Source organism: Gymnoscopelus microlampas (genome assembly GCF_963454915.1).
Source record: "Gymnoscopelus microlampas genome assembly, chromosome: 5".
In the NCBI taxonomy this organism is placed as follows: domain Eukaryota; kingdom Metazoa; phylum Chordata; class Actinopteri; order Myctophiformes; family Myctophidae; genus Gymnoscopelus; species Gymnoscopelus microlampas.
The window spans coordinates 355,567-370,000 of record NC_139942.1 but is presented as its reverse complement, the minus strand read 5'-3'; the positions used below and the strand labels follow the sequence as shown (position 1 = coordinate 370,000).

Below are 14,434 nucleotides of genomic sequence, written 5' to 3'. Positions count from 1 at the left end.
CAAAAAGCAGGAAGCACCACCGAGCATGAAAAATACTTCTCACCTCCCAGAAGTTCAGTCACATATCTGCACAAAATAGAATTCAAAATGACTTCACTTATACCGAGAAATACCCATTCACTGATTACAAATACACACACAATGATTGTTTTTCTTTCTACATTTTCACATTTCATATAATTTCTATTTCATATGTACTCACTTAAACTCTTGCCCATTTATTTCTCTTTATTTCTACACTGTCATACTCCTCTACACACACTCCTCTTTTTCTCTCTCTCTCTCTCACACACACACACACACACACACACACACACACACACACACACACACACACACACACACACACACACACACACACACACACACACACACATACCTTTTTCTCTCTCACACACACACCTCTCTCTCTCTCTCTCTCTCTCTCTCTCTCTCTCTCTCTCACACCTCTTTCTCTCTCTCTCTCTCTCTCTCTCTCTCTCTCTCTCTCTCTCTCTCTCTCTCTCTCTCTCTCTCTCTCTCACACACACCTCTCTCTCTCTCTCTCTCTCTCTCTCTCTCTCTCTCTCTCTCTCTCTCTCTCTCTCTCTCTCTCTCTCTCTCTCTCTCTCTCTCTCTCTCTCTCTCTCTCTCTCTCTCTCTCTCTCTCTCTCTCTCTCTCTCTCTCTCTCTCTCTCTCTCTCTCTCTCTCTCTCTCTCTCTCTCACACACACACACACACCTTTTTCTCTCTCTCACGCACACACACACTTAAAGAAAACGATTTCCAGCCTAAGTTTAAATTTGGCCAATAGCTTTACAAACACACACACACACGCTATCCATGACAATGAGGTATATAAAACATACCTGCAGGGCTCCAGTAATAATTCCAATTTATGCAACTTGTCCAGTTCAGCTGGTGTAGGCATGGTAATTTTCTTGTGTGTGATGCCTGTGGATAGGACCTTTCTCAGTGGTTCTTCGTTTCTCCGGACACTCTTAATCATGGCCAGAGTTGAATTCCATCTGGTCGGGACATCTTGAATTAGCGCCTCCTGCTCTTTCCCATTTTCTTTTTGTTGATGATTTAGTTCTGCAGCGTTAGCTGGACTGTGTTTAAAGTGGCCAACGACTTCTGCATTTGGCTAGTGCATTGTCAAACGGGCTGTTCTGCAGAGACACTGTGACAGAACGCTGGAGACTGTGTGCAGTGCAGGGAACATGATCAAAGGGCATGTGATTCATAGCTGCGACCATATTTCGGGCACTATCTGTGCAAAGTGTACTAACTTTATCACAAACGTTCCACTCCTCTGCAACTTGAATGAAATGTTTGCCGCATGTTTCTGCATAGTGTCGCTCTTCAGTTTTCATGACCGTCAGTGCATGTGAACGCAGCTTCCAATCGCCATTTATATAGTGGACTGTAACCCCGAGGTAGTTGTGGTTACCCAGCGATGTCCAGTGATCTCCGGTGAGAGCAACGGTTGTTGCTTGCTCCAACTCCTTGGCTCGTGTAGCCCTCCCCCCCCGCTGTTGTCCCCCGACGGCCCGGACGTGGTTGCCTTTTCCATGCTATGGTTTTAGCCGAGACAAAGGGGAGATCGCCCACCACCCAGGAGGGTGGAGGATTTTCCACAAAAAAGTCCGGTATCCTGTGTGCGATCGCTCTGCTGATGTGCAGAAGTGCTTGTCTGTCATAACTCCTTAGACAACTAACTAAAGATTTCCACCTGTCCAAAGTCATTTCTGATACAGTCCTAACCTTTTTAATCATCCTATCCTTGTTGGTCAATGATATAACATTATGTAGTGATAATAATATATAAATAGCAGCCAGTGATCAGTGATGTGTCATTGTCCGGCATTTCAACCTCCACGAGGTCACTTTTGTCTTGTGTATTATGGACCTTAGTGCTTAGATTTTATGAACATTATACAAGTCTAATGTTAGGAATGCTAGGGTTCCTTCATAAAGTTTAAGTTTGTTTACAGTTAGATGTGTTGCAGACAGACCCAGCCTAGCGTCTGCATACAGGACACTCTGCTTGGTGTGAAATGTGATTTACATCTCTATTGTTAACTTGAATACGATGTGATCAGAGAGTGGTTTCTTCCTAGTCACACCTCAACAGCAGGATGCAGGGTGGGACACTCACTGAGGAAGCCGCCAGATAGAGACATTGATCAAAGGAGTTGATCTGATTACCTTCCAGGGTGACCCCCACCCGCAGGAACTTATTCTAATGTGAAATACTGTGTTTAAAAAGGTGAACTGAAAATGTGACTTGTTGTTAGTGCTGTGCCCAGTCCGAGCCGTGAGGCTGTGGGAGCTGCGGCTCCCTGGTTCTCATGCTGTTGTGTTTGTTACTGAATAAACCGGAGAACGATTCTGAACATGGACTCTGGACGTCTTCTTCCTTTAAACAGCTGGGCCTGGTAACTTCATTTCTATGGCTATAGTCGAGCCTCAGATTTACCACACTTTCTTCAGGGCCTGTGTTGAAAGCACCCTGCTATATGGTGCTGAGACATGGACTATGAAGATGGAATTACAAGACCCGCTTGATGGCACATATACAAGACTAACAAGTGCTCCATCAGAACTGGATGTAAAACCCACTGCCCATTTGTGTATGGAGTCGCAGGGCGATCAGAATGCAGAAAGATGTCACACAATATAAAATTAAATTGCAGTAATAAATAACCAGCTATACAATATTTTTACGAGTTTAGTTTCTTTGCCGTTTGGCAAGACCCTCCACCACTATGCCAAGTTTAGTAAAAAGCGACTGCACGGTTAGGCCAGAATTGCAAAAAGTTTATTAGAAAACTGAATGGAAACACTCTTTCGCAAAAACAGTTTTGTGCTTGAGGGGTGTGGATTTTGGGGCTTTATCGAAATAATGAATTGCGTAAATGGGGGCCGGAAACACTTGCCGAATATGTTTTGAGGTAGAAGGCATTGAACTTGACTATCGATTTTGCACAGTCTATAGCTTAATATTTTGTATTATAATTAGTATAGTATTATAACTAAGTAGGCCTCAATAGTTATTCATAAGTAGAGGCAACGTTGGGGTTAATAACCAAACACATTTCCAAACACATGTAGGCCTATACTCCCGCATTTCAACAGAGGCCTACTAAATAATAAATTCAGATGATAGAATTAGGCTAATGCTGTAATTGTTTGGACACTCTATAAAGTGCACTTTAATATTTAAGATCATCTCTCAATATAATACTCACCTTCATGAATGAGTTTGTTCCCTCTGTTTTACATTCAACCTTCTACCCATCTACAACCTTATTATGTGACTCATGTCACATCATAGTCATTATTAACGTGTATTCATTTTGCATCAAATAACTTATTATTAAAGTCCTTATTCATCTCGCATCACAGTCCTTTATTGTAATTCTTTCATTCCAGACCAGTGTGTGGAGTCCAGCCTGCAGGTGAAGATGGTTTCTTCAGCAGCAGCCAGGACTGTTTCTCTTAATCAGGAACTTGCAAACACTGGAAATCACCTGGACATCGGTAAGTTTCATGCTTTGTACTTTTTTTCTGTTTGGTTGTGGGCTATCATCTTATCAACATTCCATAAATCACCATGTTCACACAAACATGTTGTATGGTTATCTAGATTAAAGGCCTGAATAGAATTAACTTACATGCTACGACGTACATGCTCAAAATGCAACTTAACAGCTTAAAATAGTCATCAAAATGAATAGTAACTGGGTTGGGTTGAATACATGAACATGGAGAGGGGGTTATAATAATTGTGTATACACAATACATAAATATGGGAGAAACGGAGAGGAGTGATAATTATTGCATGATAATAAACTCCTCAGAAAAAAGTTCGGAAACATAACTTGTAGCGGTTTGAAAATGGTACCTTTCTTTGTGGTTGCTGGGGTGCCAGTCAGGGCGGACCTGACAATAGTAATTTAATAAACTTGAATAATAACAATTAAGCAAAACTCAAACGCTACAAAGGGTGCATGTATCTAGTCAAAACCATCTCATGAACCCTTGCAACTCAGAAGTAAACCATAAACCAATTTTAAGTATCAGAAACCTTGAATGCACACAGGGAAAACACTGTTCACAAAAGTAATAATAAGTAGACACAACACAGAGAATTTCAGTTGAGGTCTTTTTTTGTATTCAAAGTCAGGGGAGCAAGGGAATTCAATCACAGTCAAGAGTAATCCGTTTTTCAAAGAAATCCACTTCAGGTTTTCACTTCCCACAAAGCAAAACCCAAACTCATCAAAATCCCTTTAAGGTACTCTGTACCAAAATCAAAATAATAATTCCCCAAAAATAACTCCCAAAAAGAGTTGAAATCAAATAATAATTCGGAATTCCTCTTCTTAGACAAACAGATTTCTGACCGACCTGTGACTCCCCTCCAGGGAATCCTGACCGGAATTTGGCCGATGCCGTTTGGTTTCCGTTCCTTTAGCAAACAAACAACAGCACTCAGTGAAGCTTAGCGATGCTGCAGTTAGCCTTTGTCTTAAGATGCGGGGACTGTGGAGACCTCTGGGAAGGACTGCAGAAGGTCTTCCATAGCGTAAACGCAAAAGTAACTTAAACTGGCAGCTAACTAAAACAGGGTCAGGCTAAACAGCTCCGTGCTGTGGACCAACACTTCCTCCTTCTCTCCACACACAACTCTACTCACTCCTCCTCCATTCATAAAAAGACGTCAGGCTGCACGTTGATTTGCTGCGGGTGAGTGAGCGTTTTCCAGTGGCTGATTCAACGGAGTAGTGTGTATATGGGCGTGCGTGTTTTATTTGAGTGACAATAGAAAATGACGGTGGCTCCCTACGGATCGTCACAAACTTCGGTCATGTTCTCCCTTAAAAAGTACCAAATGGTATTGTATTTTATATCGTTATCGTTGATTTGTCACCTTTACAACAAGGTAGAACTTGTGCGCTACCCACACGTTTAGCAGTGGTGCTCATTCCACGATTGCACGGTCCTTACAAGTTATACCTCGTTGTAAAGGTGACTAATCAACGATAACAACAGAAAACAATTGGTATCATTGAAGGGGATAAATAATTGATGGAGTTGAAGTTGAATTAATTTTCTTTCTTTTTGGGGGGGGGGGGGGGGTTATGACCTCAATTACACACAAAAAATCTTGCCTTTGACGAGTTGCTCAACAGGAACACAGGGGGTGGGGCCTAAGCAATAACAGCCTGTCCCTAGTGGCCATGTAAGTGCACCTAGCAGGTTTTGTAGGTTTAGCATGTTGAGAACTGGAGTTGCTGGGAACTGGAGTTATGGCTGTTTAAAGCCCAGCCAATAGGAACCCAGAGGGGGCGGGGCTTAATCAATTACAGCCTTCCCTATTGGCTGTCTAAGTGCACCTAGCAAGTTTCGTAGGTTTAGCATGCTGGGAACTGGAGTTATGGCTGTTTAAATTCCAGCCAATAGGAACACAGAGGGGGCAGGGCTTAAGCAATTTCAGCTTGTCCCTATTGGCCGAGTAAGTGCACCTGGAAAGTTTTGTGGTTTTCGATGCTGGGAACTGGAGTTATGGCTGTTTAAAGCCCAGCCAATGGGAACGCAGAGGGGGCGGAGTAATGGCAGCAATGGCACCCAGGGGCCCCTAGCGGGCCCCCTGGGTGCCACAAGTGGTCCCTGGTGTGACTTTTGTGATGGCAGACCTCTGACCAGTGTTGGTGGCAAGTTTGGTGTGGATCGGAGCAACAGTGCACCTCGCAGTTCCGCATGTTACGTGTGTGTGTGTGTGTCAGGGATTCCGTTAGCCGGTATTTACCGGCCATTGGCCGATAACATTTTTAATTGGCCGATAATTATAAACATCATCGGCCACAGTGGCCGGTTGGGAAAATGTTGTTAATAACATTTAAAGGGAATACACCATGAATTTTAACCTTTTCTTCTTTTTTGTGTGTTTTTGGTCTCCCCTACCTCTCTTCTATCCCCAAAAATACCCCAGTTTGAACACTCAGGCTTTCACAGCAAATCTGGGGTTTTCTGTAAATTGGTCTCAAAACAGGCCAAACTGATTTGCACCCTGACGTGACGTCACGTTAGGGTACAATCCCTCCCGTTTCTCAGTTCCCCAAAAAAAAAATATATATATATAAACTGCTCAAAAAAAGTTCGGAAACTTAACTTCGGTCAATTATATCTCCCCTTTAATAATACCAATTGGTATTGTGTTTTATATATTTTTTATCGTTGATTAGTCACCTTTACAACGAGGTACAGCTTGTAAGGATCGTGCATTTGTGGAATGAGCAACACAGCTAAACGTGTGGGTAGCGCCTCCAAAAAATTTGCCAAAATCACCCAATATGCTTCTGTTGGTAATCACTCTTGTTTTGAGCAACCTGTCAGCACACACCTGTTGAGAGGTGTGTGCCAGTAGTCACAGGTGTGTGACTGCCTCACAGGTGAGTGACTGGCACCTGAACATGGGTTCTGCAACTTTGTTGAGTTTGTACTCAAAGCAGCAACACTGGCCCCATGGAAAGATACCACGTTTGTCCCTTCAGGATAAGGCCCGTGCAATAGGGCAAGTGAAGCTGGTGTTCCGTTATGCAGAGTGACAGCATTATTTGGTGTTAGCCCTGGTACCATTTCCAAACTTAGGACCAAGTTCTGTGAGACAGGTGAAGTCAACAAGGAAGACAACATCCCAAGATCCCTTGCTTCACTGAGGAACCATAGATTTACAGGCAAGATTTGCACAACGGTACCAAAGACAGATGTCAAAGTTGCAGGGTCCATGCTCAGGTGCCAGTCACACACCTGTGTCTGGCACACACCTGCCTGCAAATGGTACCAGGGCTGACATCAAATAATGCGTAATCTGCGTAACGGAACACCAGCTTCACTTGCCCTATTGCACGGGCCTTATCCTGAAGGGACAAAGGTGGCAGTCCATGGGGGCAGTGTTGCTGCTTGGAGCAAACATAAACTCAACAAAGTTGCAGAACCCATGTTCAGGTGCCAGTCACTCACCTGTGAGGCAGTCACACACCTGTGACTACTGGCACACACCTCTCAGCAGGTGTGTGCTGGCAGGTTGCTCAAAACAAGAGCGATTACCAACAGAAGCATATTGGGTGATTTTGGCAAATTTTTTGGAGGCGCTACCCACACGTTTAGCTGTGTTGCTCATTCCAAGAATGCACGATCCTTACAAGCTGTACCTCGTTGTAAAGGTGACTAATCAACGATAAAAATGATATAAAACACAATACCAATTGGTATTATTAAAGGGGAGATATAATTGACCGAAGTTAAGTTTCCGAACTTTTTTTGAGCAGTTTATATATATATATATATATAGATATAGATATAGATATATATATATCTTTTTAATATTTGTATTTTTTTTATTTTATTTACTTGTTTTACTTTTTCCACATAGAACCACGAGATAACATGCATACAAACTGTGCCAAACAGGACAATGTGGTATTGCAGGTGAAAGTGCTTTATAAGCCAGAGAGAAGTTAGTTGGAATGAGTATATCCGAGGCTTGATTTAGGCTCAAACCTTTTGAAAAACGTTTGAGGGACATAAACACTATGATATTAAATATTATTATTATTATTTTTTAATTCAAGGTGTAGATCCTTTAATAGCATTTTTTACATTTAAACATATTATTAGTGTGGTTGCCCTAACAGGGCAACCAGACTATAGTAATCTTCCCACTTTATTATTATTCTAGATTAACTTTATTTTGGACCGCATCTCCTCCCACAGTTTTTTTCCCCCCACACTCGTGCCATATGTCAAAATGACCGGCTTCACCGGTAATCGTGCGCTTGTTGTTTGCTAAGAGATTGGTTACATAGTTTAATTGATATTGATTTATTAGTGCATTAAATTTCCCCATCCACTTTAATGGGAAAATGAAAAAACTCCCATTCAAGTATTTCTTTCTGAGAAACCGTAAGGGCTAGAGTTACAAGACTTAAAGGGGAGGTTCATAATTTAGTGTGAAATTATTTAAAAAAATATTACACCAGTGACAGGCCTCATGGTGGTGCTATAACAGCTCACTTTACGTTTTGGCTTATAACTCTTGAACTGTAGGTCGTAGAATAAAAATCTTTTTTTCCCTAGATTTCTTGGGTCATGACGCAACTCCCCATATAGGCCACGCCCATTTGCGTCAGGATAGATTTTCCGCCATTTTGAATTTTCTTCAAAAAACACTTTTAGCTCCTCCTCCCACATATTTTGTCCAAATTTCACAAAAATTGGCCCATTTGATAAACATCTCCAAGCGGAATTTTGATAGTCATTACCGTCCATAAATGGCTTCCAAAGTTAGCGGAAGGGGCCTGTTTTACAAAAAAGGCCAAAACTCACAAACAAAACGTCCGGTCAATCCCAAATTTGAATCACATGTCAAGGTTGGTTTACTCAACTAATCCCCAAAAGCATTTCCACTTTTTGATCCATAGGGGGCGCCACAAATGTGCAAAATGTAACCGTTTGATGCAAAAAAAAAATATTTTGGGGGGGGATCAATCCTCTCAAAATGAAACGCAAGTGATCTCAGGAGTTACGTGACAATGTAATTGGCGCAGCCTCCGACGGTATTCCTCCTAGCGTATTCCTCGAGTCCCGGTGCGACCGGCGTCGGCGCAACCACACTTTGTAATTTTCCCTGAATTGCAAAAAGTCGAGTTAATATTATTATTTGGATAAAGTAGTACGTAAGTAGTATGTTTTTATCATGATCTCACAATGTCAGTGTGGGAATGGGTTCATTCCCGACAGCCTGCAGTTATAGATCAGCCTATTCATTGTACGATGGTGTCGCGCATTAAAAATATCAGCGCTACAAGCTCACGGCGCAAGGCACCGCGTAGTAAGCTTGTATGTCTGCTATTTTCGATACGCAACAACACCGTCATACGCCGAAGCACAAATCAAACTTCACACAGCTGCTGTGTTATGATAAACAGAACCGGGGTCCCGACTCCCGAGGTGATAGAATCTGAACGAAGCCGGACCCAGTTGACGATAATAAAACACAGGGACCCGAAATCATATGGATCATGGATATTATACAAAGCACAGCACAGTGACTGTCTGTCTGCAATGGATAAAGTGGTGAAAGTTGGTGACACATTGATTGCAGGCAACTTAAAGGAGCATTTCACCCCTGGAAGAAACTGCAATCACTCAATGGTAATAGTATTTGTAGTAGATAACAGTAGCACAATTTAAAATGTGCACCCTATGGCCAGAAAAATAATGAAATCTGTGTGTTTGACTAGGGTTTGACTGGACTGCTGCATTACTACAATGACCATAATGCTTTGGTGCACTGCCCCTCCTTGGAGGTTGCATGTGGGTGTGATCTTCTCCAACAACAACATACAAACAGCATGCCTGTGTTGCCATGTCTGCTTATTATAAGCGGCTTCTTTCTAAAATGTAGTTGATATTTGGGCTTGTTTCCAAATGTTTTGATTGTTGTTTAAACCAGTGGTTCTCAAACATGTTCATGTATTTTTCCACAGCCCCCATCTGAAATTATAATTTGTGACAGGGAGCCCCTAACAAATATGTGTCAAAAATATTCCACATTTTGCACTTTTTCCCCCTCAAGATTTTTTTTGTAAATAGCAGATCTACAAGCTCACAATGGTTCGCGAAGCGTTGTAAGCTTGTAGATCGGCAATTTTCAAATATATAATATCCCATGTCTAGGTAAAGTGCTCTTGGCCTAGTTATCTTCTTTTGGGCTTGTTTTCATAGACCTGGTTGCTTATTTCTCTCACAATATCTGGCAACACTGGAAGTCATCCTTCATGTCCAAGGATTCGTTAGTGATGTCACATCACTGACAAATCCTTGGTATCTTTAGCCGTTCTACTTCCGTGTAGCATAGTAGCGACTGTCGAATCCTTGATCCTAGCCTTTCACAGTGTTTGTTTACCGTCGCGTCGCTCCACGTTGTATTTGGATTCTTTCACGCTTGCGCTTATGAAACGCTAAACAGGATTATTATTTCATGTCAACATTCAAGTACAACTATCAGAAGATGTAACTCAGGTAAAGTAATGCGTCACTCTGCAGCTAAAGGGGTGGGGATTATTTACAACTCTATGGGGTGGAGTCCAAGACCGTTCAAGGTTGGACCAAATCTTGGGGACACCCCTTGGGGCTGGCTTTGGAGCTGCTCTGACTGAGACGCGTCGAGACAACATGTAGTGCGGAAAAGAATGAGACCATATGGTCGTGACGTAAATAACGTCACGATATATTCAAAGATTACTAGATATCAAAAAACACAGATTATACACTTTAAGGCAAGTAATCAACATTCCTTGTGCCATCATGATATAACATTATCAAAACAAAACAAAAGCTTTAGGTTTGGCATATTAAGGTTGAATGAGATGTAACTGGTCCATAGCGTTAGAAGGAGTTCTCCTTCCTTTCCCCTCACACCCGCGGTAGCGCAGGCTGCGCAGCCTCTCGTCTTTAGTAAAAATAAAAAATACACTTTTACTACTCACCAAAAGAAAGACGGTTTTATGGATTTGAAAGCATGTCTAAAATGCACTTTTTGGCCAGAAAAAAAAAGATTTCACCGAAAGGAAAAAATGTTTTGGTTACTCCACTGCGCCCCCTACAGATCTGGTCAATGGAATTTTTCTATTTTTCCTTCCGGTGAAATATTTTCTTTTCTGGCCAAAAAGTGTATTTTAGATGTGAGGTGGAGGGCTCAGAGTGTTGCCACTAATAGTCCATGAGCCAGACAAGATTTCATTATCGAAAGAGTGGGCAAAACCATACCTATATTAAAGGAGACATCCGGGTATTTTAAGTGTTATCTTTGATGTGTGGCAAATCACTCACCAACGTAGAAATGCCCATTGAGTTACTCCACAGATCCCCTGTCGACCCCCACCGTTGGCATAATAGGAGGCGCGTGGATAGCCCAAATTCGCCTATTTTAACAAATGCAAAGTCTGTTTTTTTCTCCTAGCACTCATTGTGGAGTCCCATGATACCCTTACAGGCTCTGAAAGTCCCGACAAGCTAACCGCTAATAACAGAACGAGCTAACGCTCGTTGCTTGTTTCTCTCCGAACCTGGCAACCTGGTGTTGCCAGGCAGAGAGACAAGCAGCCAGCGTTAGCTCGCATTTGTTAAAATAGGCGAATTAGGGCTATCCACGCGCCTCCTATTATGCCAACGGTGGGGGTCGACAGGGGGATCTGTGGAGTAACTCAATGGGCATTTCTACGTTGGTGAGTGATTTGCCACACATCAAAGATAACACTTAAAATGCCCGGATGTCTCCTTTAAATTGTTCATAGGGTCAATACGAGTAAATAAATATATGATAATCTCTCCACAGGAGTAGCTTTTTCATGGTTATCACACATTTTGTTATTTTCTCCATACGTACATGACAGGTGAAAAAATGACAACATTTTAAAAAGAGTTATCATAATGTTTTCTGAAATTGTATATTTAAATATGCAAATTAGGCATTAGGAAAATATGCCCGAATTTGCATAACTTTCCAGAATCAACATTGGAACATTGGACAAAGCCAGAGTCAACATTCTTATTTCATTTTGTTAAGATGTTGGAGTCAAAGGTTTTTAACTAGGGAATATTCAATATCTGGCTCAATTTTGTGGCTCTGGCTCATGGACTAAATGCCTAATTTGCATATTTAAATATACAATTTCAGAAAACTTGTAATACGATAAATTAGTGTCTTCATGTAAGTAATCAACTCAGGAAGTTTCATTATGATAACTCTTTTTTAAATGTCATTTTTTTACCTGTCATGTACGTATGGTGAAAATAACAAAATGTGTGATAACCATGAAAAAGCTACTCCTGTGGAGAGGTTATCATACTATAACTATAAGTAGAGTAGGCTTTTAACTCCATGAAACAGTCTTTGTTTTGGTGAGTAGCAAAAGTGTATTTTTTTTTTTTTTTACTAAAGACGAGACGCTGCTGAGCCTGTGGTGCATGTGCAAAGGCTCGAAAGTCCCATAGAGTCGCACAAGCAGTTCACTCACGGGCCACGGCCACTTTATTCAGTTATTTTTTGGCGTAACACCGCTGCATGATAGAGTAGATATTATTTAGTTAACTATATAAACAGGAACAGATTGCATCTGTGATAAATTGGAAAGAACGCAGCGCTAACGTAATGAGGTGTAATGATCAGTTGGTTGGTGCACATATCTGCAAACAGTACAAGCATGTGATGTTAATTATAATATGGCCGATAAATGTATTCTTTGGCCGATAAAATATAATCCTGTCGGATTCAAAATTGTCTAGCGGAAACCTGTGTGTGTGTGTGTGTGTGTGTGTGTGTGTGTGTGTGTGTGTGTGTGCGTGTGCGTGTGCGCGTGTCCGGGCGCACGTGTGCAGTGCTGGATCGCACGTGTGCAGTGCTGGCTTGTGTGTGTGCAGTGCTGGCTTGTGTGTGTGCCTCGCAGGTCTGTGTGTGTGTGTGTGTGTGTGTGTGTGTGTGTGTGTGTGTGTGTGTGTGTGTGTGTGTGTGTGTGTGCGCGTGTGTGTCTTTAAGTGGCGCATGTGTTGCACATTTGTGTTGAATTAGTGTAGCTGGTTGCATCTTTGTGTTACAATCAGCTGCAGCTGTTGAGGCTGTGCTCAGGCCGTGCTCAAGCATACAGACCCACACACATGGTCAAATGTAGGAGTGGTTGGCACCACTCAAACTTGCCGTCCTACACAGGCTGTGCTTCCGCAAGGCCGTGGGTTTGTAAGGAAAACAAGTACTCCGCTTCCCTCGTTCAGCTACAGATACGCCGGATCACGGTTTAAATCATGCAAGAAAAATATGTAAACTTCACTTCAAACATTCTCTCATTCTTTCTCTCATTTGATCCTTTTTTCCTAGTCTCCCTACGCCCCCCTGTGTGTAAAGAGGAACAACAGCAGGAGAGGAGCCCCAGTCTGGTCCAGGAGGAAATACAACCTCTACAGATTGAAGAGGAACAGGAGGAGCTACTTCTGAGACCAGAGGAGGCGGATGTGTCAACACAGACATTACTAGCAGTGAAAAGTGAAGATGATGATGAAAACGGAGAGACAGAGCCTGTAGCCAGCACCTCAACTGAACACATGAAAACACAAGCTTATGTAAAGTACTGGGTAGCATCACAGCCAACTAGTGATGACCAGCTCCTCTCTTCAGGCTGTTCTGAAAAGCCCATTGCTTGTACAGTCTGTGGTAAAGGCTTTGCTAAAATGTGTACTCTACAAATTCACATGAGGACTCATACAGGGGAAAAGCCCTTTGCTTGTATCGTTTGTGGTAAAGGCTTTGCTGACATGAGTAATGTAAAAAAACACATGATGACTCATACAGGGGAAAAGCCCTTTGCTTGTGCAGTCTGTGGTAAAGGCTGTGTTCACATGGGTGACCTGAAAATACACATGAGGACTCATACAGGTGAAAAGCCCTTTGCTTGTACAGTTTGTGGTAAAGGCTTTGCTGTAATGGGTTCACTCAAAACACACTTGAGGACTCATACTGGCGAAAAGCCATTTTCTTGTACAGTTTGTGGTAAAGGCTTTGCAATAAAGGGTACATTAAAAACACACCTGAAGATTCATACAGGGGAAAAGCCCTTTACTTGTACAGTTTGCGGTAAAGGCTTTGTTAAAACAAGTAAACTAAAAAGACACATGAACACTCACGTGGGGGAAACACTTAAATCTTGTACAGTTTGTGGTCAAGGCTTTGGTCGAATGAGTCATCTAAAAAAACACATGAGGACTCATGCAGGGCAAAAAAGCGCCCTTGATTGAAGTTAGTGTCAAATGCTTTGGTCAAAAGGCACATGTGAAGATAATAAGGAAATATGCAGGGGAGAAGCTGTTACATGAACAGTACTGTTCATGTATGTCCACATTTTTAAGATAAAAAACACAAAAAAAAACATTCATTATTATACTCACATGGCAGGTGTCAGAGAGACATCACTTGTTTTGCTTACTTGTTTAGAGAAGTAGTTTTTGTCAAGTCAAAGATCTAATTTCATACTTGTGTAATGTGTTCATTTATTTTTGTTTGTTTGTTTGATTTAATAAATGTGTCAATATACAAATGTGTGCTATATCATTACACACATGTTATTAAAATAATGTGTGGATGTACTTACCCCATAACTACTCTGAAATACAGCAACAACCACTGCTTCATGCACTGTTCTTTTCTCTTTTCTTCTCCCCCAATGAGAGAAAGGGAGACAATAAAGCAATAAGCCACTAGAGATTGCAGTTTACCCTGTATTTTATCATGGCTGAGGGGCGTAGGTAGACACGAGGCGCAGCCCAGTGTCTCCAACCCTCTCTTCCATATCATTGTAATTAAGATATTTGATAGAAATTCATATACTTTTA

At 41.8% G+C, this 14,434-nt stretch overlaps 1 protein-coding gene across 1 annotated transcript in view; it reads left to right on the top strand.

Annotated features, from left to right (window-relative positions):
- The window catches only part of LOC311044812 (uncharacterized protein), a 21,872-nt gene extending 7,878 nt beyond the window's left edge, over positions 1-13,994 (top strand). The window contains exons 2-3 of the mRNA XM_084056621.1: positions 3,419-3,526; positions 12,927-13,994. Of these exons, the coding sequence (XP_083912747.1) occupies positions 3,419-3,526; positions 12,927-13,840 (1,022 nt within the window). The 3' untranslated portion in view covers positions 13,841-13,994. The remainder of the gene's footprint in view (positions 1-3,418; positions 3,527-12,926) is intronic.
- Positions 13,995-14,434: the final 440 nt, after the last annotated feature.